At 49.9% G+C, this 24,939-nt stretch overlaps 1 protein-coding gene across 1 annotated transcript in view; it reads left to right on the top strand.

Moving 5' to 3' along the window:
• Positions 1-4,226: 4,226 nt before the first annotated feature.
• Ca12 (carbonic anhydrase 12) overlaps positions 4,227-24,939 on the top strand; it is a 53,703-nt gene continuing 32,990 nt past the window's right edge. The window contains exons 1-2 of the mRNA XM_042687608.1: positions 4,227-4,326; positions 9,146-9,166. Coding sequence (XP_042543542.1) covers positions 4,227-4,326; positions 9,146-9,166 — 121 coding nt within the window. The remainder of the gene's footprint in view (positions 4,327-9,145; positions 9,167-24,939) is intronic.

The raw sequence follows: 24,939 nt of genomic DNA, 5'->3' as shown, positions 1-24,939 counted from the left end.
AGCTATGTATTAGAACTCACATTCTCCCTCCCCTCCTCTGGGGAATTGGTGGGATCAAAGGCCTGAGGTCTGGAGTTTCTTCAATCACATTTCGGCAGATGCACTCTGTGACCAATCAGAGCCCAGAGTCCTGCAATAACCCTGTGAGGCTTGGAGAGCGGTCACAGCCATGTCATGAACCTTCTTTGAGAGCCAGAATTGTCACACGGGATCTCTGATCAAGAGAAGCAGCATCTAGAACATCAGGGAATCCCCCTCTCAGAGGGGTTCTGTCCTAAAAATTTCCCATTCTAAGGATCTGTAGCTATATAAAGGGCTCATCAGGGTCTTGGAGGCAGAATGCCTGGGTGAGGTTGGGAATTCAGTCAAAACCCTTGTGACTTGGTGCCAGTAAAGAAGGGAACTTCTTCAAGTCTAAGATTGGACAGAGGCAAACCTAGCATTCTACCCAGAGGGTATAACAATGAAGTACTGGCCAGGTGCTGGTAGCTCATGCCTGTAATCCTAGCTACTCAGGAGGCTGAGATCTGATGATTATGGTTCAAAGCCAGCCCAGGCAGGAAAGCCCTTGAGACTCTTATTTCCAATTAACCACCAGAAAAACTGGAAGTGGCGCTGTGGCTCAAGTGGTAGAGTGCTCACCTTGAGCTGAAGAGCTGAGGGACAGCGCCCAGGCCCAGAGTTCAAGATTGACTGACCAAAAACAAAACAAAACAAAAAAAGAAAAAGAAAAAGAAAGAGAAAGAAGTACTGTGCATGGTCAGAGAAGCAGAAGAGCCTCAGTAAATTTTACTCTTCCTCCTAGTGACATTTGAATGAAAGACCTTAAACATACTGGGTAGGGATTCAACCACTTAACCCATGTCCCCCACTCTTCTTTTTTAAAATAGGGTCTTGATTTTTGCCTCTGCTGGCCTGGATCTCAGACCTTCTATTTATGCTCCCTGCATAGTTGAAATGTATAGGCATGTACCACCATGCCAGGTATTCTGGTTGAGACAGGATCTTGCAAGCTTTTTGCCCCAAGACTAGCCTTGAACTTTGATCTTCCAGATCTCCACCTCTGGAGTAGCTGGGATTACAACTATGATTAAAGGAATATTTTTTTTTTTCCAGTTGAGTAACACTATTTGAAGAATTCCTTCCTATCTTCAATGGCATTTTCTATACCTAACCTTCCTATTGGAAATGCTAGCCATCAGCTTATGGGATGGTCAAGCACTGCCAGTGGCATCAGTGTTGAAGGTGCCTGACCAGAGCTGATATTTCAGAAGCTTTACGAAGCCACAGAATCTCATCTGACACTGCATGGTCTTCTGTCATTGTCTCGGGCAGAGGAATTAGGTCCTGCAACCTGGCCTGGCACTAGCCTGCGCATGCAATTGCATAATTGTGCATTTTTCTAGAAACAGAGGCTGTGGCTGGTACAATGCCTGGAATTTAGAAGATGAATGAATGAATGAACAAAAGTATTTCCGGTTGTGTACCTCCTTTGAGATGGGAGTCTTGCAAGCCTTTCTGCTCAAGCTTGGAACCATGATCCTCCTGATCCCCTCTGGACATATCAACCCTGCGAGTAATGCAGTGATGCAGGATGAGGAAAGCATGCACTTCAGAGACACTTCAGTCCACCCCTGACACCAATCTGTGTTCTTTCTTCAGCTCTCCTCTGCACTGACTCACAGTTCCAATGGTGACATGCTCCAGGGCACTGGTCCCTGCAGCCTGGGTATGTCATATGGTGGCCATATGGAGGGCACCCTTTGTATGCACCCTTGCTCATTGAATGCTGTGCTGTACATTGGCTCACACAGCCCTGTCTGATAATGGCAAGTCAAGTTCTTGCATGTTCACCCATACACAATTCAAGAAGCAGGGAAAGGACTCCCAGAATTGGGAGCTCAGGCTGTTAGGTGTGTGTGTGTGTGTGTGTGTGTGTGTGTGTGTGTGTGTGTGTGTGTGTGTGTTGGTACTGGGCTTAAATTTAGGGCTGGTGCTCTCCCTTTGTTTTGTTGATCAAGACTGGAATTCTTTCCACTTGAGCCATAGCTCCACTTGATTTTTTTTGGTGCTTAGTTGGAGATAAAAAAATCTTATGGGGGGCTGAGGGTTTAGCCCAGCGGAAGGGCACCCGCCCAGCGTACGCAAGGCCCTGGGTTTGGTCCTCAGCCCTGGGGGGGAAAAATCTTATGGATTTTCCTGTTCTGACTGGCTTCAAACTGTGATCCTCAGATCTCAGTTTCTGATGGAAATGCAGTTTCACAATCTAGCTTTACTGGCCTCCTACATCCATCTCTTTCCCCTTTTATTTTTTGTTCTTGGTCGTGGTGCTTAAACTTGGAGCCTGGGTGGTGTTCCTGAGCTTTTTTTTTTTTTTTCTTTTTTCTTTTTTTAACTGATGGTCAGTGTTCTACCACTTTGAGCCATAGCTCCACTTCCAGTTTTCTGGTAATTAACTGGAGATAAGACTCTCCCATGGGCTGGGAAGGTGGCTCAGTGGTAGAACGCTTGCCTTGCATGCCTGAGGCCCTGGGTTCGATTCCTCAGCACCATAAGCAAAAAGAAAAAAAAAAGCCAGAAGTGGCGCTGTGGCTCAAGTGGTAGAGTGCTAGCCTTGAGCTGAAGAGCTGAGGGACAGCGCCCAGGCCCAGAGTTCAGGCCCTATGACTGGACCAAAAAAAAAAAAAAGAATCTCCCAGACTTTTCTGGCTTTGGACCATGATCCTCAGATCTCAGCCTCCTGAGTCACTGGGATTACAGGCCTGAGCCACCAGCATGGGGGCCCTTTCTCTTTTAACTCTTTGGTGACCCCTCCGAGGCTCACATCTGAGGAGAAATGGAATGCAACATTTGCTCACGGAGCATGGGAGTAACAGAAGGTGTGTACACGTCCCACTTGACCTGGAACTTTCTCCTTCGGCAAGTGATTTCACCTGCATGGCATTCAGTATCTGTATTTCTGAAATGCAGGGTCCCCCAGGGAGACAACGGTTCCCCTGTTCATTTCATATATATGTATATATACATATATATGTTTGTATGTATGTATGTGTGTATGTATGTATGTATAGTTGCTGATCCTAGGGCTTAAACTCAAAATCTGGGAGCTGTCCCTGAGCTTTCTTTACTCAAGGGTAGTGCTCTACCATTTGAGCCACAGCTCCACTTCCAGCTTTTTGGTGGTGAGAGGTAAGAATCTCACTGACCATCCTTCCCAGGCTAGCTCTGACCCGCAGGCCTCCCTCTCAGTCTCTTGAGCAGTGACTTGACACTCCAGAGCTCACCCAAGAGTTTCTGATTTTTCTATTCCTGGGGATCGAACCCAGGGCCTTGTGGGGCAGGGGCTCTACCATCAGAGCCACATCACACGCACTCCCTTCGCCCCCTTCCTCCCCCCCCCCCTCCCTGATTCTTTATCAAACAGAAAAAGGTCATCTTTAAGCCGGGTGTGGTCTGGAAGTGCTGTGACAAGATTGCCATTGTAACAACTTCCTTATTGCCCACAAACACCCCTGCAGATGTGGTGGCACCTGCTTCGGGTGGTTCTCCCGGAGAACCGGCGGCTCGATCGGAGGACCCCACGGGTGGAACAGCCGGATGGAGCAGACGGTGGGGGTGGGTGGGGGGGATGCACGGGAGGCGGGAGCGCGCGCAGAGGCTCGGGGGGCGGGCAGGACCGCGCGGCGGAGCGCCCGCGCCCACGTGGACGGAGCTGTGCGCGCGAAGTAATACAAAACTAATCCTTTCTTCCACCCCCCACCCCGACGGGGACCCCTTCGCCCCACGGACGACGGCGGGGGGGGGGGGTTCGCTCCACTTGCAGCGCGCAGCTGCTTCTCCCTACCCGGGTGGCACACGGCGCAATTCGCCCAGGTTCCCCGCCGTTGGGCTAACCTGGGGGGGCCCGCTCCAAAGGGGAAGCCCGGGATGCCGCCTGGCCGGCGAGGCCCGCGGCTGGGTCGCCCGGTTCCCGCGGACGGCTCGATCCCACCGAGAGCCCGCGCTCCCTTCCGAAATCAGGACGGGCGCCTCGCCCCCGGGACGCGGGCGCCGGCGGAGGCTGGGCGTTCCCTTCCCCGCCACCCTCCCTCCCCCTCCCCTGCACCGTGACATCACGGGTTCGGGGGTTCGTCCCTGCATAAGAGCGGCGGGCAGGGAGCGCGGTCCGCCCCGCCGACCCGTGCGCCTGGGCCTCGCGCTGCTGCGCCCCGCCGGAGCCGCCGACCATGCCCCGCCGCGGCGCCGCGCGCGCGCCCGCCCTGCCCCGGCTGCTCCTGCTGCTGCTGATCCTACGGGCGCAGCCCTCCAGCCCGGCCCCGCTGAACGGTGAGGTTCCCGGGAGGTTTGCTCCACACCTGGGCGAAAAGGATTCCCCTCCCGGGCGCCGAGACGCGTGGAAGAAGAAGGGAGCGGGAAAGGGCAGAGAGGCCGCAGGTTTCCAGGGAAAGACGCGCGCGCGCGCGGGGTCCGCGGTGGCGGCACGGGGCGGGACGCCTGTCCTCTTTTATTTATAGGGGGTGCTTGGCTCGCACTTGGGGTTCACTTGGGTGTCTCTTTCCTGGGCACCCCTGGGCCGGGGCTTGGGAATTTGCTAACCCGGACTTCAAGTCTTGCACACACACACACACACACACACACACACACACCTGGTACCTGGGGTGTGTACCAGAAGTGTGTACAAGAAGTGGTGCGTACCAGGACGGATGATGCGCTATGCTCGCTCTCCAGGGACGCAGACCACATGGCGATTTGGGGGTGAGGGTGTTTCCTGGGGACCTACCTTCCTGCCCTTGACAGTTTGTCGAGGAGACACTTGTGGGTTGCTAGAGCTTTTAGAGCCAAGCTACATCGAAACATTTACCCCAAGGATGAAGGGCGACTATGGTGGCTGCAGAGAGATCCCCCCCACCCCAGACAGGGGTGCATTGAAACTGGCCTGCTCTGTGGAGAAGCACGGCTGTCCTCTGGGAGACCAGAGGTCACTGTGGCCGTGGGGGTGGGGCGCAGGTGTGAATGGCTATGGATTGCTTTGTGCTGAATTCATTTTGTTCTTAGGTTTTTATGCTGGTCTCAGGGCTTGAACACAGGGCCTGGGCACTGTCCCTGAGCTCTTTTGCTCAAGGCTAGCACTCTACCACTTCAGCCACAACCTCACTTCTGGCTTTTTGAGTGTTTAATTGGAGATAAGAGACTCAAGGGCTTTTTCTTTTTTACCTGGGCTTTGAACTGTGATCCTCATATCTCAGCCTTCTCAGTAGCTAGGATTACAGATGTGAGCCACTAGCACCTGGCTGGTTTGTACTAAGTTCTAATCCTGGCACCATCTGCTAAGAACTGTGTGGTCAGGGAGACATGGAAAGGCAGGAGAGAGGAGTTACATAAAAGTGGACATGAATTTGGAAAACTGCGGCATGCAATCCCTTCTCAAGAGAGTGACACTGAGACTAGTTAACTAGTATCTCCCTTTGGGTTCTAAACTAGCCAAGCCAAAAAAGAGAAAGGCTGTTGATTGCCCTCTTTCCTGAAAGTTGTGCCTCCCGGCCCCTGGGCCAGCTACTCCCCACCTCTTCTTGGCCTTCTTCCCCTTTCCTTCCTCTTCCCTCTTCCTCGACCCTCTCCCTCCCTGTTCTGTAAATTGAAGTGGAGAAAAGCTTGTAGTAAGGAAACTCCCCGCCCCTTTTCACCTCACACTGACCAGCCAGCTCAGCTCCCCTAGAGTCTATGAATACAGATGTTGTTCTGTAATTTACTGGGCAGGTTTCTTGGCTTTTTGACAGCTACAGGGGACAAGGTCAAAGCAAAACTCTGAGTGGACAGAATGTCAGTATTAAGCTGAGTTTGGGGATGGGAGGGCTCACTGAGCAAGGGGTCAGAGTTTGATCCGCCCCTGTTTGGGACCTCCTGCAGTTGGCACTAGCAAATGTCCAAGAACACCCCTGGTGTCTGGGAAGGGAGCCCCCCCCCCACAGTTAGAGAAAACCATGGTACTCTTGGTTGCTTATTCCCAAAGGGTATTTCACTAAACTCTGGAGCCTCCTTTGCCTCAACCTGGTATGGACAGCTGGGCAGTCATGGAAGGTTCTAGCACCTAGGGCATAAAGCATAAACCCCTGGCTTATATCATAGTAAATATCGTTTTCTCAGGACATTTTCCTGCCCAGCACCAGTGGGACTGTGGGTTCCAATGGGCGTCTCTGAGCTGCCTAAGTCTAGAAGATCAGATAACCTTTTTTTTTTCTTTTCTTTTTTTTTGAAGAGCATGCTTGTCATCTATAAAGGAAGCCATGGAACCCATATGGGGTCAGTTTCATCCAGTTAAGAATCCTGCCCCTGGGGGCTGGGAAGGTGGCTCAGTGGTAGAGCGCTTGCCTTGCAAGCATGAGGCCCTGGGTTCGATTCCTCAGCACCACATAAGCAAAAAGAAAAAAGCCGGAAGTGGCGCTGTGGCTCAAGTGGTAGAGCACTAGCCTTGAGCTGAAGAGCTGAGGGACTGTGCCCAGGCCCAGAGTTCAGGCCCTATGACTGGACCCAAAAAAAAAAAAAAAAGAATCCTGCCTCTAAGGCCAAAGGAGGAGAACTGGACCATTCTGGAATAAAGCAAACACTCTTCTGTATCTGTAAGCACCACACACACACACACACACACACACACACAGAGACGAAGCTGAGTGGACTCTGATCTACCAATGAAGCTTATTGACCCTCATCCTCCCCTTCCATTTAACCTTACTGCTCCTCTCCAGCCCTGGAGCCCCTCCCCATGATGCCATTTATACCCAAAGCACCAGGTCCTTGCAGGCTTGCTCAGAGAGAGGAAGGCAGGAAATACCTCCTCAATTCAACCTCAGTCACCTTCGTTGCCTGAGGCCTCACAGTTCCAGGTGGCTCCTCCATGTTTGTTCCTGAACTTTGCTTAAAGCTTTAAGCCTCAGTCAAGAGCCACAGTCCCAGGGCAGCTCAGTGAGCTTCTGGTTGATAGCATAAGAGGCACCTATTCTGGTGGGGCTGGGGTTTGATTATTCAGTGTGCGATCAAACTTCCTGGCCAAGGCAAGACTGCTCAGAGCCAGCAGTTTTCTTCTGGGGGCCTCCAGGATCTCCCTGGGGAAGATGTGAGGGTAGCCTCCCCTCTGATTGGTGGGATTTGACATCCTGAGCCTGTCAGTGCTCTACCTGGAGAAGGAGCCATAATTGGGTTTCCTGGGTTTCTGAAAATCCATGATTGGATTTTGGTTGTGAGCCTCTGGCACAAAAGGCAGTGAAGGAATAAGTGTCCAGAAATGGACAGATGTTTGATGTGTCTTCTATAGAAATGCTTTTTTTCACTACTGTTTAGTAAAAGGGCTAAAAGTAAACTCGGAAGTTGATTTCCCTATGGTTCTGAATATCTTCATCCAATTGCCAGTTTAGGGGAGGTGGTATTGGGATTATTGACACTTGTGGAGTTGATGGTTTGGGGCTGGGAGTGGGGGAAGAATATGATTGAATTTTGTGTGTTTAAGCTGTGGGCAGTCATCAGATACTCTGAGATGTCTTAACTTCTCTGCTTGCTGCTTTAAAGACTGACTCAAAAATTCTTGATTTGGGGAGCATGTTATTTGGGAGGCCAACTTTGGAAGGACCACAGTTTGAGGCCAGTTCAGAAAAAAATAAAAGTGAGACTCCTATCTCACAGAATGTGTTTATTATGCTTCTAGCTGTAACCTCAACCATGGGGGCGGGGGGGGGGTGGCATAAGTAGGAGACTCACAGTCTGAGGCTAACAAACCCACCAGACAGCATCTGAAAAAAAGGTATAGGAAAAAGGGCCTGGAGGGTGGTTCAAGTGGTAGAGCACCTGCCCAACAGGTATCAGGCCCTAAGTTCAAAACCTCATCAAGTACCACCACTAGGAAAATAAAAAAAGGTTGAAGTTCAGGGGAACTAGTGGTGTATTTGTGGCCAGTGTGCTAAGACTCTTAACCAGCATGTGATCTCAGGGAGGTTACTTCATGTCAGAAGTGAGGAAATGGAGATAATGTGAAAGAACCCTAAACCCTCTTCCAGAATAGGATGTTAATAAATAATGCATAAACCCAGAAAAACCAAGAATGACATAAGCATGTTGTTGTTTTTTTTTTTGTAAAGGTATGGAGATAATACTGCGTCATTTAAAACGAGTTCAAAGTAGTTCCCCTAGGTAAATGGCCAAGGACTCTCAGGGAATAGTTCTTTAAAAAGCTGTGTAGAACTGGAGGTATGGCAGGGGCATGTGGATATGATTCAGGTGGTAGAGCTCCTGTTCAGCTCTGAGACCCTGAATTTAAAACCCTAGTAGAGCCAAAACATCAACCTAAAAAAAGCTTTAGAGAACCATCGGACTGTGCAGTATTCTTTGATAAAAATGATCAGTTAAATTTTAAAAATGAAACACAAACTTAATTAGAAACAGGGGGCAAAGAAATTAGAACCAAGGTAAATAAGGATTAAACCAACCTTAAAAAAAAAAAAAAAAAAAAGGTAAACCCCACACTGATTGAAGTGCCAGGCCCAAAGCATTTGGAAGTCACTCTTGGTTTAAGTAGAAAATTGACAGGTTGCTGGTCAGATAGTGAGTTAAGTTTTACTGTTAATGGCTTCCCTAGAGACCTCTTCCAGCTGTGCCTGCCAATCTCAGAGACACTGAGAGATGTTAGGGGAGATATGTCTCCAGGTCTCAGCCTCCATCCAGAGGTGGGCAGGCAGGTGACAAGGTGGTAGCCCTGTGATGTCTTCAAACATTTTTGTTGCTCACACCACACGATGTGAGGGGAGGAGGGAGGGAGGAGGGTGTGCGGGACTTCTGTTAGATGAGAATGAAAAAGCAAGAGGCAGAACTCTGTTTGCAGGTCAGCATTTGTTTGAGCGAGGAACAAGGGAGGGGGTTTGAGCATGCTAGGGGGAGGGGAAGGGAACAGATCCTTGGGCTGCTTTGGGATTTGGAGCCATGTAAAATTATCACCCATCTAGATGGTCTCTAAGAAGCCCACATGAGCTCCTATGGCTCTGAGTCAGACTCTGAAGTTTTAAGTTTTGGGTTCTTTTCTCCCCTAGCCATTCTCAAGTTCTATCTTCTTGAAGTCCTTCAGCTCAATTGTACTAATTTGTTTCCTTTTTGTTTTCTGTAGGATCCAAGTGGACTTATATTGGTAAGTAGAGCTTTTCAATCTATTTTTTTTAGGAGACAACAGTATTTGATGGGAAAGCCAGCAATTTCGTGCTCTGTGGAGGCAAAGCTGGGCTGGTCTTGTGGAGAGAAGGGACAAAAGTCTTTCGGTGAAATGCTCCCATCTGAGGGTAGCATTCTGCATGTCTCCCAGCTGGGCTGACAAGTCTGCTCTGCACTTGAAATAGAACCCCAGGGTTTAGGCTTTCAGATTCCTGCAAGGATTTCTAACATCTCCAGAAATTTCCACACTGCAAGGACTCTGGGCAGGAGAGTGCCTTTCCTCTTCCCAGGACACTTATTGCACAACAAACAAAAAAAAGGGGGGGGGGATGGGCTCCTTTCTACAAATCTGGCTCAAGTCCTAGAACCTAAAACTGTCAGAGTATCTGTAAATTAACCTCTTGCTGCCATGTGTGTCAGCAAGCGATGAAGGAGGAAGTGATGATCACCCTGTTCTTATACAGAGAGATAGGAGGATGTTTGTGGGGGGCAGCTGGATCAAGAACCCATTAGCCGCCATGTACAAGATAAGAGAGCTCTAAATTGGCTCAGCTGCACAGTTGTAATGAATTGGCACTGCTGCCACTGACTGGCAGAGGAACTGGAAATCAGGTACCTGATCATCTGGGGCAGAATCAGAGAATATGTGCACGAGACTGTTTTGGAACGTGGGAGGAGGAGCATGACTTTCCTGGCCTGGGTTGCGTTTGGAGACAGCAGAGCAAATCCAAGAGACTCAGTGGCTAGGTGGGTGGGTGGAAGCACAGGCTAGTGACCTGCCAAGGGTTAGCCTTGGAAGGTTTGCAAGGAAGAGTCACAGAATAGACCAACCAGTTACCTCCAAGACCAGGGTCCCATGTACTTCTGGGCAAGGAACATTGCTGAGTGGGTAGGTAATTCGAAGGGCAGGCTCTGGTTGAGCTGGGAATTACTAACATGCACAATTCAAAGCAAAACATAAAGGCTAACAGTCAAACACAGGATTCTGTGCTCCGATAGCTCAGAAGAGAAGAGTGTGCTTGGGCTGGACCATTAAGGAAGTCTTCCTGGGGGAAGCAGACTTTCCTGGGCCTTGGAGGAAGGAAGGGGGAGGAAGTGCAGCTGGGGGAGGTGCTAATGGCATCACGTGGGTAGAGCAAGGTGGGATTTGAAGGAAGCACGTGGAGAAGGGATTGTAGGAGAGTCGTGGGCTCTGGGGTCAGAAAGATGGAGGGCAGCAGGGCCACTGTGTCTTGTACAGATAGGGATGGAGCAGAGAGCAAAACTGTGTTTTGGCTCTGTGTGTGTGTGTGTGTGTGTGTGTGTGTGTGTGTAGGGCCTGGGCTCTTAGCTCTTTTGCTCAAGGCTAATGCTCTACCATTTTGAGCCACAGTGCCACTTTTATTGGAGATAAGAGTCTCACAGACTCTTGCCCAGGCTGGCTTTAAACCGTGATCCTCAGACCTCAGCCTCCTGAGTAGCTAGGATTTCAGGGATGAGCCACCAGTGCCCAGCCAAATCTGTGTTTGGGGGAGAGTAAGTTGGTCATGGTGGGCATCAGGAGGGAGGGAGAAAGGAAGCATTTGGCCTTTGTAGAGACCCCAATGGGTTCGTTTACAGGGGGTACAGAGAGGGCTGGACAGGTGGGAAGGCAGGAAGAATAGATACAGCTGGGCCGCAGGGCCCTGGGTCAGGCTGTGAGTAGGGCCAGGCCTTGGGTGAGTGGAGACAGAGTGGTCATCAGGGGGCTGCTTGAGCCCTTTGGTCCTGGCTGTCCCCACCTGTAACAGGGAGGGGGGTCTACTTGGGAGGATAGGGACCATCTAGATCAAGATCAATACTTTCATAAAATGCAGCGTTCTTTCTGGGTTTCAGTCTGGACTTGGGGAAGGGAAGGAGCTTGAAGACCCTGTTTTTTTTTTTTAATGTATGTCCCAAACTGGCCATGTTAGGGGTGAAGGTGGGGGAGGAAATGGAGGCTTCAAGCATGATAGGCAAGCGCTCTACCTCAAAGATACACCCTCAGGCCCCAAGAGATTCTTTGGAACATCTGTGAAAGGCCCACTGATCACGTGGCTGGCAAGAACTTTTCTAGCCAGAGTCAGAGAATCTGTCCTTGCTTTCCTCCCGGCTCTTTAGGTCTAGTGGAAGCGAAATCAAGTCTCTGCAGGGCTCGCAGCCTCTTAGTCTCAGCTGCCCGAGGCCAAATGAGGCCATTAGAGAGCCCAGAGTTGCGGTGAAGAGTGGAGGAAGCCTTGCTGACGTTGATACCACACAGCCCAGGGGTGCCAGTCCAGCACATTTCTTCCCTACCCCAGCCCTCTGCCCTGCCCTGCCCCTGGTGTGTGTGTGTGTGTGTGTGTGTGTGTGTGTGTGTGTGTGTTCCTTGCTGAGGGCAGAGTCTAAGGATGCGTGGACAGACCTAGAGTCAGCCGTCAGCGGGGATGAGTGGGGGAGGATGGATGGGAGCTAGCTCAGGATGTAACAGGTCTAGGCTGGCAGCTGGCACCTGCGCTCTGGTCCTGCAGAGGTGTTGGGGATATGGATTCCTAGCAGTAAAGGGCTACGTGGATGGGACAAGGGCCAACCAAAGCCACGTGCTGGTTTTCCCAGGGCCAGCACTCAGCCTCTCTGCACGTAGACACTGCTGAGTCACTGGGTGCTAGGCTTCCTGCTGTCTGGAACACATGGCAAGAGTTCTAGAAGTAGGTGGAAAGTCAATTCTATGCCCCTCCCCCCTCCCTTCCCCCTCCCCCCAGCATTGAGTCACCGGCTGACCTCATAGTGGCACCCCCTGACCCTTGCCTCTTCCAGGGTGCTGAAGCAGATGCTACATCTTGTCTGGGTTTAGAATTTCTGAGGTTCCATCACAAGAGGACAAGGATGATGATGTGGCTCAGAGAAAACCACTCATTCCCCCAAGCCGGTGCTGAGTCACCCCTGCCAGACCCTGCCAGGGTGACTGACTGCATCAGCTTGTCGTGTGAGCTAGCACGGACCCCAGACTGTGCTGCTGACGGGCAGAGGGGTGGGTGCACCGGATGGGGTGGCTGGAAAAGTGGCAGGAGTGCCAGCTGGTCATGGTCAGGGCCTTGACATGGGTGCTGTGTTCAGTTTGTTAGCGTTTTAGTTTTGTTTGAGACAGGATCTTGTGATGTAGCCCAGTCTGGTCTTGAACTCATGATCCTCCTGCTTCAGCCTCCTGAGGGAATGCTGAGATTACAGGCAGGAGGTCCCATGTGCAGCTAAACTGTTGCCTTATGATACATGCCCTTGTTTTGTATGTACATTAAGGTCTTATAAAAGAGCTACCGAGAAGAATGACTTGAATAACTAATGGCCCAGGGCCCAGCACGTGGCGGAGAGCAGGTGCAGTTCTGTGGGCCTGATGGTACCAGGCAGTGGTTTGGTGGATTGGATGGGAGCTGGTTCTGAAACAGACAAAAACACTGCTTGCTAGAGATTAGAGACAAGCAAGGCAGACCTTAAGGGTGAAAGGGTAGCAGGGGAACATGGATGCTCACAGTAGGTTCCACCTCTCCCCGAGAGTCACTGCCCCACAGAGCATGCGCAAGGTCAGCACCTCCATCCAGATGCCAGACTCTCAGGAAAGGTGGAGCCTGATCTGGGGGTGCTAGAGGGGGAAGGCTGCAGTAGCTCACAAGTCCCCCTGCCCAGCAGGTGGCTGAACAGCCTCAGCCTTGGTAGAAGTCGGTGCCAGCTAGGTACGGCCTGTGCTCCTCACACTGCTATTCTTTCTCGTCTGAGACAACAGTTTGTCCATCTTCAAGACTTTCAATTGGAAATCAGGATGGGATCATCCATCCTGGCAAAGCTCCCGCTTGCTCAGATCCTGCAGCCCTTGCCTCTACCTGCCTCTGTCCTGTCTTGTGCCTGCTGCAAGAAGGTGCTGCCAGTGAACTTGCCCTGGGGCCCTCTGCAGTTTCTAGCACCTTCCCAAACTCTTACGATAGAGGCCAGAAGTCAAATGTACTTCCTGTTGCTTAGCAGGGATAGAAGCCCTGTGGGATCTTATACAGGAGTCTGTGGAATAAAGATCCAAAGGCAGCATGAAAACAGCAGTTAGGGAATGTGTGTGATTAAAAGATTGGCTTAATTGAGGAGGACTCTTGTCTTTCTCAGTTGTGGAGAGGCTCAGCTAACTCAAAAGCCCTCCAACCCTCTCTCCCCGACTCCAGCTGCCACCTGAGGATGCATAAGAGACCCAAAACATGCAGGAGAACTGGAAACGGCCTGTTATGCTTTAATCCCTAAATCTTGGGGATTTCCCTTGAGGCTAGCAATCTGATCTCCCTCATTTATTCAATCTGGGCTACAGTTCCAGTCACTTCTAATTAAAGTTGTGCCATCTGGGGTCTGCTTGGCTGTGGTGTGGTTGGCCCCACTTTGAATTATTCTCATCTTTCTTGAGTTGCAGAACTGGGGCTTGGGGGTGCCCTGAAAAGATCTTGGCCTGCAGCTGTTCAAGCACCTGAATGTTGGTGACCACAGCTGGCCTGGCCAGCTAAGTAAAAGATGAGGATACAGTATTAGTTCCCAAAGGCAGGCGGAGGCATGGGAGGGGGTATGGTGTGGCAGAAGAGCAGGAGAAAGAAGTCAGATGTACAGCGGTTCCAGAACCAGGCAGACTTCCGTGGGAATATCAATTAGGTTACTTTCTAGCTGGTGACTCATTGGAATATAGCTTGGCTTCTTGATGCCTGTTCTTCAGCTACAAAACGGAAGCCATAACATCTACCCCAGTGTTTCTTGAAGTGGGATCCTTGGGACTTGCACGTGTGGCTGTTAGAACTGCCATTTCTCAGCCCCATCCCAGGTCTACCTACAAGCAGAAGTTCTGCAAGTGGGACCAGCCATCCTAGTTAGCAAGCCTTCTTGATGATTCCATGTGAGAAGTTGGAGAAGCACTTTGGGCTTCATAGGGCTGTGGTGGGTGGGTGGGGAATCAAATAAGGTAATCCACAGAAAGAGATGGACACAAAGACCATTTTCCCCTGCCTTTACCATGCAGGGTTGTGGTACAGACCAGATTAACTAAGAAGGGGGAAAACACTTTCATACAGCAAACCCCTACAATACCCAAAGCTCTAGTCCTGGGGCTTGAACTCAGGGCCTGGGTGCTGTCCCTAAGCTTTTTTTGCTCAAGGCTAGTATTCTACCACTTGAGCCACAGCTCCATTTTGGGCTTCTCCTACCCTCTGGCAGTTTATGAGTCTCATGGACTTTCCTGCCCAGGCTAGCTTCAAACTACCACCCTCATATCTCAATCTCCTGAGTAGCTAGGATTATAAGCATGAACCACTGATACCTAGCATGAGCTGTGAGTTTTTAGTTAGGAGCTACTTTTTCTATATAAATAAATAAATAAATAAAAATAAATAAATATAAATATATAAATATATATTTGTCAGTCATGGGGAACTCTGGGCCTGGGCGCTGTCCCTCAGCTCTTCAGCTCAAGGCTAGTACTCTACCACTTGAGCCACAGTGCCACTTCTGGTTTTCTGGTGGTTTATTGGAGATAAAGAGTCTCATGGACTTTCCTGCCCAGGCTGGCTTTGAACCACAATCCTCAGATCTCAGTCTCCTGAGTAGCTAGGATTACAGGCATGAGCCACCGAAACCCAGCACTTTTCCTATATTCTGATGAAACAAAAGACATTTCCTTTGGGGAAAGAAAGGAATAAGCACAAAGCTCTACCCTAAGAACTCCATGGCTAGAATGTTCTTTCTGGCTTGGTGCTTTACACCGGGGTGAAGTGGGATTTAATCTTTCTGGTTATCTTCCTGGCATCTGGGGACCAGGGATCTCATTCCATCACCTCAGACACCTCAGCCATGTTGGCCTGTCTCCCAGAGATCAGGCCCATCCTCTCTCCCCTGTCCAGGCCATTGGATCTGAGCCTTGGATTAAAGTTCAGGCATGGAGGCCTGAGCTTGTGAATAAACTCAGGGCTGGGAAGTTAGGTCTCTGAGTTGCATATGCCTATCCCCAGGGTCCTCACTGCAAGGTGGGGGGAGGGAGAATCTGTGGTTTCCTGTGAACTTACAAAAAGAAATCTCTTAAAGCAGAGGGTTGAATTCAAAGCAGCTATGAGGCAGCTCGAGGAACCAGAAAAATCTGGTTTTCCATAAGTTGCTAGTTAGTTTTTGTCACTGCGATAAAATATCTAAGAAAGACAACTTACAGGAGGAAAGATGTGTTTGGATTCATGGGTTCAGAGATTTCAGTCCTTGGCTGGCTTTGTTACTCTGGGCCTGAGCTAAGGCCGAACATCACGGTGGAGAAGGTGTGATGGAACAGAAGCTGCTCACCCCATGGAAGCCAGGGAGCAGAGAGGCTGGGAGATGACATACCTTTCATAGACCCCACTCCTACAGGTGACCTACTTCTTCCAACCAGCCCTGCCTCCTGGAAGCCCATTCAGCTATGTCTTCAGTAATGGGTGAATCCATGGATGGAGTCAGTGCCCTCTCAATCCAGTTACCAGCCAATAGTGTCAACAAGTCTCTAGCACATAAGCATCTCTGGGGGCCATTTGCTTCCCAAACCACAACCATGAAAATGACAGTAGATCAGAGAGTATCCTCAGCCTTCTTTGCTGGTGGGTTACTGTTTTCCTCTGCAAGGCATTTCTGAAGTGTGGATACAGGTAGTACTGTGGAGCTTGGGAGCCCCTGTCAAACCTTTTCTAGAGGTCACTCCATGGGAGGAGAAGGAGAAGAAGAGGATCTGCCATGGTAACTCTTAGAGCCAGATGCTGGTGATTCATGCATGTAATCCTAGCTACTCAGGAGGCTGAAATCTGAAGATCGAGGCTCAAATTCAGTCCAAGCAGGAGTCTGTGAGACTCTTATGTCCAATTAACCACCAAAAGGCCAGAAGTAGAGGTGTAGCGCAAGTGGTAAACTAATGGATTGGTTTCTACATTTTAGCATCTCTGAGCAGATAGATCTTGATAGATTTGAGAATCAATGGCATATGGAATGAATAAAATGATAGCTGTTGTACAATTACTCACATGCTAAGAACCAACAGCATGAAGTAATTCATGCAAACAATTAAATAGTGAAAACAGAGACAAAAAATAATAGCTCATGTACACCAGTCCATTAGATGTAATAAGAAATCAGTAGATGTGGAACTACAGCTTTCCCTAACTTTCAGTTGATTTCACAACTCACACACAGTGTTGGGTTGTGTTGGGTTCGTTTTACAAGTTCTTGTGACCAAGTAATGGACGTACTATTTTTGTTGTTGGTGGTGGCTGTGGGGCTTGAGCTCAGGGCCTGAGCGCTGTCCCTGATACCTTCTGCTCAAGGCTAGCACTCTACCATTTTGAGCCACAGTGGAAGCGTTATTCTTTTAGTTTACAAAAGTATCCCGTTAAGGAGCACGTTTTCCATTTACCAGCCAAGTGTCCGATTTATGCCAACCAGGAAGGAACAAATATCAGCTGCCACCTCCTTGTGTCTATAAAAGTTGACTCAGAACTGGCATAACGCTAAATAATACGGCTCACTTAGCTCATCTTACAGTACTTTCAAGGATTTTTGTAATCCCTTACAGGTGACTAGATCAGCTGCAGGATGTCTGGGGAAAACGGGAGAGACCTTAGAAGGACACCTGCAGATTCAGAGCAAGAGCACCTGCTCCCCCTCCTTCCCGGACACGGGGGCTGCTCACAAAGGCACCTTGATCAGGATGAGAGTGAGATTTCCATGGTGGCATTGGCAAATGAGGCCTGATACTCTTGCAGGGCAGCCCCTCCATGGCCCTTGATCCTCTGGGGGAGCTGTATCCACAAGTGGAAAAATAAGAAAAGGGGAAGGCCAGGGGTTGTGGGACACAGATGTTTTGTATGGGCTCTGAGGCAGTCAGACAAGCAATGGTTGCCCTTTTGGCTTTGGCTACCAGGAAGCTCAAAGGCAAACTTGTAGTACCAACTTGGGTGCATGTGTATTTAAAAAAAATTAAATAATGTAAAAGTTCCCATTTATTAACCAAAGGAACTTGTAAAAACCAACCAAAAGTTTCAGTTCACCTGAGACAACTGGTTCCACAAATATTTGTTGAGTGACTACTAAGGGTTCAACATGAGATCAAGGCACAGTGCCTACCTTATGGAGCTGGGAATTTGAGGGAGGTGGTCCTTATAAGACAAGGGGAGGGACTCCCTCACCCCCTAGTGTTTTGGGGAAAGGATCGAAGGAGGTTCGTGGGAGAGGTGGTATGCTGGGTTATGGAAGAGCTAGCCAGGAAGAGGACAGGGCATTTGGGATGAATGGCCATCACTGCCATCTAAACCCTACCCCATATACAGAGGTGGCCAGGAAAGCTCAGTAGAGCTTAAGGGGCTGAGCAGCCCGCAGTGCTCGCTCCAGTGGGCATGTGCCCCATGCCATACATCATACCGTGGCGGAAATGGCAGGGAGTTTTCGTAAAGAAAACAATGCAGATTTGTCAGAGGACAGATCCTGCCAAGTTCACTTGCTTTCCTTCAGGATTAAAGGCTTGGCAGTTACAGAGAATGCAACCGACTTCATACCTGTGGATATAAACAAGCATTTGATGGGAGGCATTGTGATACACTCGTGGGAAACGGGAGGCAGAGCCCAGCTTGGCTGCTGAGAATGGGAGGGGCGGGAATCAGTAAAATCTGGCCCTCGTTACTATCCGTAGAGATGTGGGCTAGTACAGGATGGACAGTGGCAGCAGCGTGGTGGCAGGAATGGGAAGGAGAATGTAGAGGACCGTGGGTGAGTGTCAGAGCAGGGGGTGGGAAGACATCAAAGCTGCTAAGATTGGCCTACAGGGTGAGGGTGGGTGGGAGGATGGCAGGAAGAGTGAGGGGGTGAATTAACATTCTCTACAGTAAGGAGTGGGGGGGAGCTGCCCGGGGTGAAGGTGGGGAGAGAAACTTTGGGCTGGCACGCCCACTTCTGTGCATTTGTGACCTATACTCTTCGCTCTGTCTCTCCCCACACACACATCCCCGCCTCTGTTTCCTGCACAATTAACTCAGCCTCAGCAGATTTCTGAGCTAGGCACATATGTGCATCTAGATGTTCGGAGCTATTCCCAGGCAAAGTTTTGATGTTGTTGAGTTTTACTATGTAGCTCAGATGGTCTCCGACTCATGATCCTCCTACCTCAGCCTTCCAAGTTCTGGGGTTACAGTATGCACCACCATACCTGGCCTTAGACAAAGTTTTAAAGGGACTCTTCTGAGCCTCCTGCTGGCAGTTCTTGAAGAATCGGACACTCAGGATGAACCTCTTTGTGTCATTGGTCGTTGATCGGCAAGGATAAAGGGGAAGACCTTGGTGTCTAAGTATGCAGGGATGTCTGGTCAGAAAACAAGTTTATACTCTGGAAAGCAACCAAGAACTACAGGAACTGGTTGTCATGCTTCTACCTAGTTGTGGGGCTTCCTAGTATCTCAGTGAGGCTTTGCTTAGTCAAGAGATCAGGTTTTCCCTCAGTGGCAGGGTTTTGTTTTTGTTTTTGTGCCGGTCCTGGGGCTTGAACTCAGTGCCTAAGGCATTGTGCCTGAGCTCAAGGCTAGCATTTTCCCCCTTAAACCACAGAGCCGCTTCTGGCCTTTTCTGAGTACATTATTGGAGATGAGTGTCTTACAGACTTTCCTGCCTGGGCTGGCTTCACACTGCGATCCTTAGATCTCAGCCTTGTGAGTAGCTAGGATTATAGGCGTGAGCCACTGGTGCCTGGATCAGGGGCAGTTTTTGAGCTGGACCTTGCTGCAGGCAGGACGTGGTGGAGAGAGAGAGTAAACAAGAAGCCTTTTGTACCCTTGGGTTAGTCAGAAAAGGCGGGGGGGGGGGGGGCGACTCTGCAGCTTGTATGGTGGCCTCCTCCTGCAGGGGCTGCACAGGTGAGGCCCACTCCTGGCCCAGGGCAGATGTTCAGGAACATCTGCTGAGTGAATGGGGGCCACATGGTTTGGCTCTGGGTTCAGAGAAGGTAGCAGGGTGAAGAATGTAGGATGTAGGATTTCAGAGGAGAAGTTTGAAAGGAGATGCTCTGTCACCGTGCATATCTCATTAGAAGTAAGAGGAGACACTCAGGGAGCCTTAGATTTGTTTGGGAGTGGAGAGTTGAGTCTGCCTAGCTCACAACGGCCTGGAACTGGTGTTCGGAGTGCCCACGCTGTTCTTAAGGATGACATTGATGCCTCGCTGCTGACCTGTGAGAGCACCTGTGGCCACCTCCATGCTGTAAGACAGGCTCAGAGACGGGAAGAAATGCGCCCACCTCACCCAGCTAGGAGGAGGTAGGGTCACTACCTACTAATGAGTAGATTCGCTGAGTGTGTTGAGGGGCTGCTGTGGTGGGGAACAAGAGGACACATGGTTTCAGCTTAGCCTCCATGTTGAACGGCAATGTCACTTTGAGTAGTATTCCATTTCTATGCTCAGTTAATTCATTATTACATGCGAGCACGGTCCCTTTGTCACGGGGTTGTTACGCAAATCAACATCACCAATAGCTGCCCTGAAATGGTGCAAATCCAGCCCACTGGTTGGGTGGTTTCCTCTTCTAGGACAATTGTACTGGCATCCTCATTTGCTCACACAGTGGCAACAGCAGAGCTGGCTCATATCCCACACTGGACTGCCTGCAAAAGCCCCAAATACACAGGCTCTGGCCTTTTTCAGAAAACGTTAACCAACTATGATCAAGAAAGACGCTCGACATTTGCCTTCCTTCTCCCATTAGTAACCAGACCCCAGATGTGACAGGACCTGTTTTTCTTCCCTAATACTCATTTATTTGGGGGGAAGATTTAAAAATTATCTTTAAGTAGTTGTATGAAGGAATTGTCAATTCACGGAAGCAATTTATGAATACACTGTATCTTGCTTAATGTCACCCTTTTCAACATGCTCACCCACCCCTGTTAACTTGTGGTTATTTTAGGAAGGAGGGACTAGGGAGGACAGAGTGACAAAGGTAGAGAGACGCGTCTGGTTAAGGTATGTTATGTGCATCTGTGTGACATGTCAAAATAAAAATCCCCTTGTGCGACTAACTGATGCTAATAAAAATATGGAGGAAAAGAAAGATGTTCAACACACATCAGTGCTCATTAAATGGCAACTTAATAGAAGAGAGAGGACTCCAAACTCAAAAGACAATTTGATTGAGAGCCTGGCATGGCACTTGGCAATGACAAACCTAAAGAGAAACTCAAGAAGAAGAGACACTTGAAACCAAAGAAGATACTCTCATTTCCAATTCTCCTGAGGGCAGCAATCACGCCCTGCCTGATTGCATAATATGGTGTCTCTTGTTGCAGGCATCAACTTACCCCTCATGGACCAGAGTTCCTCACTCCTCATGCAACTATGTGCTCTCCTCCCCGAGCCCAAGCCCACACTCCCCTTCCTGCCCAAAGTGACATTGACCGATTCCTTCCAGGAAAACTCTATGTTACAGGGTCCCCTCCTTCCATGCGGTCCAGACAGGGCAATGGCAAGTCTGACCCAGGGTCTCGCAGTTGTAGGGCAGTGTGTTGTGGTGTGTTTCACAGCATCTCTGGCCTCTACCCATTGGATGTTGACAGCATCCCCCACAAGATGTCTCCTGACAATGACAAATGTCCCCTGAGGAGCAAAACTGCCCCAATTGAAAACTACTGAGGGCCAGGTGCCAATGACTCATGCCTGTTAGCCTAGATTAGTGGGAGACCAAGCCAGGGAGGAACGTGGTTTAAGGCCAGTCTAGGCAGAATGGTTTAAGACCCTTTTTTGACCAATAGCTGGACTAGTGGTACATGCCTGAAGGTCTAAGTGCTTTGGCAGGAAGTAAGACCTTCTCTCAAATAAACCAGTACAGAGCTGGGCACCAGTGGCTCATAGTTGTAATCCTTGTTATTCAGGAGGCTGAGATCTGAGAATTAAGATTCTTAAACCAGAAAACTCTATGAGACCCTTATCCCTAATTAGCTAGCAAAAAGCTAAAGTGGAGCTGTGGCTTAAGTGGTCAAGCACTAGCTTTGAGCAAAATAAAGCTCAGGGACAGCACCTAGGTCCTGAGATCAAGCCCCAGGACCAGCACCAAAACAAAACAAACTAAAGTATAAAGGAATGGGACTCATAGTAGAGCACCTGCATAGAAAGATCAAGGCCCTTACTGGGCACCGGTGGCTCACGCCTGTAATCCTAGCTACTGAGGAGGCTGAGATCTGAGGATCATGGTTCAAAGACAAGGAAAGTCTGTGAGACTCTTATCTCTAATTAACCATCAGAAAACTGGAAGTGGCGCTGTGGCTTAAGTGGTAGAGTGCTCGCCTTGAGCTGAAGAGCTGAGGGACAACACCCAGGCCCAGAGTTCAAGCCTCACAACCAACCAAAGAAAAGAAAAAAAGAAAAGAGATCAAGGCCCTAGGTTCAAACCCCAGTCCCACAAAGAAGCAAAGCAAACCACTTAATGTAAACCAACATCATCACTGGGGTAACACCAATCAATTCATATGTAGAGGAACCACATTCTCTAAAAGGCACAGAACTGCTACACATCTGATTTGTGGCACTGAATGATTATGCCAAACACCAGACCAGCGTCTGGACTCTGTAGCTGGAGTTTGTGCCCCAGAAAATGAACCGAGGGAGGGTCTCGAGCGTGCTATGAGTCCCCACTCACCTCTTGTCCCATGCCAGCTTTCCAGCATCAGCATCTTAAAGTCCAACTCCACCTCCAGTAACAGGAAGAAACTGTTGGCAGCTTTAAGACAACTGATCAGGATTTCTCATTCTCCACCCTCCCCCCCCCCCCCCCCCCCCCCCCCGGTTCTAGATGATCCCCTATGGGGGCTGATTATCGGGCCTCAGTCTCAGCTTTGCCATGCCATGGGCTGATAGTTGAGGGATGAACAGACCTGATAACTAAATGCTATGATAGGGTACCCTAGTGCTTTGGAACACAGAGGGAATACAGTATCCCCCAGTGCGGGGGGGCCAGGGTGCTGTTAACAGAGCTCATCTGGAAAGACAGAGGACCTAGTGGGATGAGGACTGGGAATGTCTATGTGCCTGGTTAGTATGTGATTTAGAGATGGCATCCTGTGGTAAGCAACAGAGGCCGGTGGGCATGTGGTACAGCAGTTTGTGTCCGTTGAGATCATGGGGTCCAGTGAGAGCTCTTGGCCCAGCTAGAGCACTTGATGCAGGGAGAATACCAGGTGCCGGGAGAGAAAGCACGTGGTACAGGGATAGAGCACGTGATCGTGTGGGGGTGGGCAGCAGATGGCCGAGCAGGGCAGTAGCCTGCTGGGAGGGCAGCTGTGGGAGGGAGACAGTCCTCCACCAACCTCTCCTGCAGCACCTCTGTGACAGCTGGTATTCCAGACTTTTCTTTTGAAGGATTTTATATAGCAAACGGTTGGGAAGATGTAGATAATGGCTCCCCACAGGGCAGACAGCAGACTCAATTGTTCTAATAAAGACAGTGTCCCTGGGGGTGGGGCAGGTTGGCTAGCTGCTCCCTTTAAAAGCTTGAGGCTTCCTGAGCTCCAAGTTTCTCAGCCATTGAGCCATGTGGATTGCATGATCAGGGTGGTGTGACTCTACATCTTATCTCTGTTTTGTTTTGTTTTGCGAGGGAGGCTTTGCACAGGGGTGCACACCTGTAATCCCAGCATGAGGAGGCTGAGGAGGAGGATGGTTGAGTTTGAAGTCGTTGCTTTGAGTATCAAGCTGCCCTGAGTCTCTTGACCCAGGAATCTCGTGACTTTTTTCTCAGTGCCTGTGGAACTCTGGCTGACTCACCCGTTTAGCTTGCAACTAGGAGAAAAAAATCTTCTGCCCTTCAGTGTTCGACAGATGGTAGTGGGGGGTTGTGTCAGACTGGGGGACTTGGGGAGTCAATGGGGGAGTCACCGTGGAGCCTTCTGGTGCTGGATAGGGGCTATGCCAGCGGGGAGAGATGGAGGCCAAGTTTCAATCAAACTTCACATTCTCCTGAGAGCATTCCCCACCCTCCCCCCGCCCCCCCCATCCAGAACTCAATACAGAACACCCACATTTATTTGTGGCGTGTCTTTGGATCATTCATGCCATTCATGCCTTGACATTTCTGAAGTCTGTAGACTTCTTATAGAAGATCTCCCCGCAGAGGTTGGCTGAGATTTCTCATGATGAAAACCAGAACACAAAGCTGAGTTTTGGTGGTTCATGCCTATAATCCTAGCTACTCAGGAGGCTGAGAGTTGAGGATCACAATTCAAGGCCAGCCTAGGCAAGAAAGTCTGTCAGGGGCTGGGAAGGTGGCTCAGTGGTAGAGCACTTGCCTTGCATGCCTGAGGCCCTGGGTTCGATTCCTCAGCACCACATAAGCAAAAAGAAAAAAGCCGGAAGTGGCGCTGTGGCTCAAGTGGTAGAGCGCTACCCTTGAGCTGAAGAGCTGAGGGACAGTGCCCAGGCCCAGAGTTCAGGCCCCATGACTGGGCCAAAAAAAAAAAAGAAAGTCTGTCAGACTCCTATCTCCAATTAACCACCAGAAAACTGGAAGTGGCACTGTGGCTCAAAGTGGTAGAGTGCTAGCCTTGAGCAAAAGAGTTTAGGGCAGCGCCCAGGCCCTGAGTTCAAGCCCCATGACAGACAGAACACACACACACACACACACACACACACACACACACACACACACACACTTTGACATGAATAGCAGAGAGGAAACCACACAGTGCCACCCCCATCAGGTGGTTTTGATTATTTCTGACCATTTTGATCACATGGGTAAGATAATAACCCGATGGCCTTCTCTGTTTTAATGTTGCCATCTCCCTTTTATAAATGCTAGGCAATCTGTGGGAAGATCTTTTGAAACTGGCTGTATGAGGGGCACCATATTTGTAACTTGCTCTCTTGAAAGCAAGAGGGTGGGGGGGGGGGAGGAAAGGAGGAAGGGAGAGAGGGAGGGAGGGCGGAGGCAAATGTTCCTCAGGGGAAACAGGAGGACAAGTCAGACAAATTAGTGTCCTGAAAACACAGATGAGAGGTTTTAGAAATTATGGGGGGCTATCTATGGGGATGCACACCCGTCATCCCAGCACTGAGGAGGCTGGGAAGGAGGATTGTAAGTTTGAGGCCAGCAAGGAATGGATGGGGGAAGGGAGGGAGGCAGGCAGGAAGGGGTGGGCAGGGACGAGCACTGTAGGGGTCAAGTCTGCCTGGTAAAGAGGGGCAGAATCATCTGTTTGGCTTAGGTGGGATGTGGCAGGGTGTGTGTGTGTGTGTGTGTGTGTGTGTGTGTGTGTGTGTGTGTAAGAGATGTGAGTGTGGAATTCAACCTAGCTGAGCTGACAGATCTGCCTGGAAGGTACAGATGCAGGCAGAGGATTCATACAAGATGTAGAGAGGAGAGAACCCCCGATCAGGAGCCCAAAGGGAGATACTCGCCCTGTAGACAGGTATTAAGAATCTACATCTAATAATTGGTTCAAGGCCACGTTTCCCAACCTCTGTGGAAATGCCAATCAAGAGTGGCGTCTCCCCTGCAGTCTGGAGGCTTCACAAAGATGAGTGTGGAACAGGAAGATGGGCGAAGGGGTGAGGGGGCCGGAGAGGGAAGAGCAGATTCTTGTCAGCAGGACAGACAGCTGGACTCACGACCACAAGCACCTGTGACATTTTCAAATTGCTTTTTGCTGAGGAAGAGGTGGTCACGAAGGTGGCTTCTGCCCACAGTGTTTGCTTCCCACCTGCTTCCTTTCAAGGCTAGAACACTGC

The sequence above is a fragment of the Dipodomys spectabilis genome, unplaced genomic scaffold (genome assembly GCF_019054845.1).
Source record: "Dipodomys spectabilis isolate Male_0828 unplaced genomic scaffold, ASM1905484v1 ptg000108l, whole genome shotgun sequence".
In the NCBI taxonomy this organism is placed as follows: Eukaryota; Metazoa; Chordata; class Mammalia; order Rodentia; family Heteromyidae; genus Dipodomys; species Dipodomys spectabilis.
The sequence above is the reverse complement of the archived record's forward strand: the minus strand, read 5'-3'. Positions and strand labels throughout refer to the sequence as shown.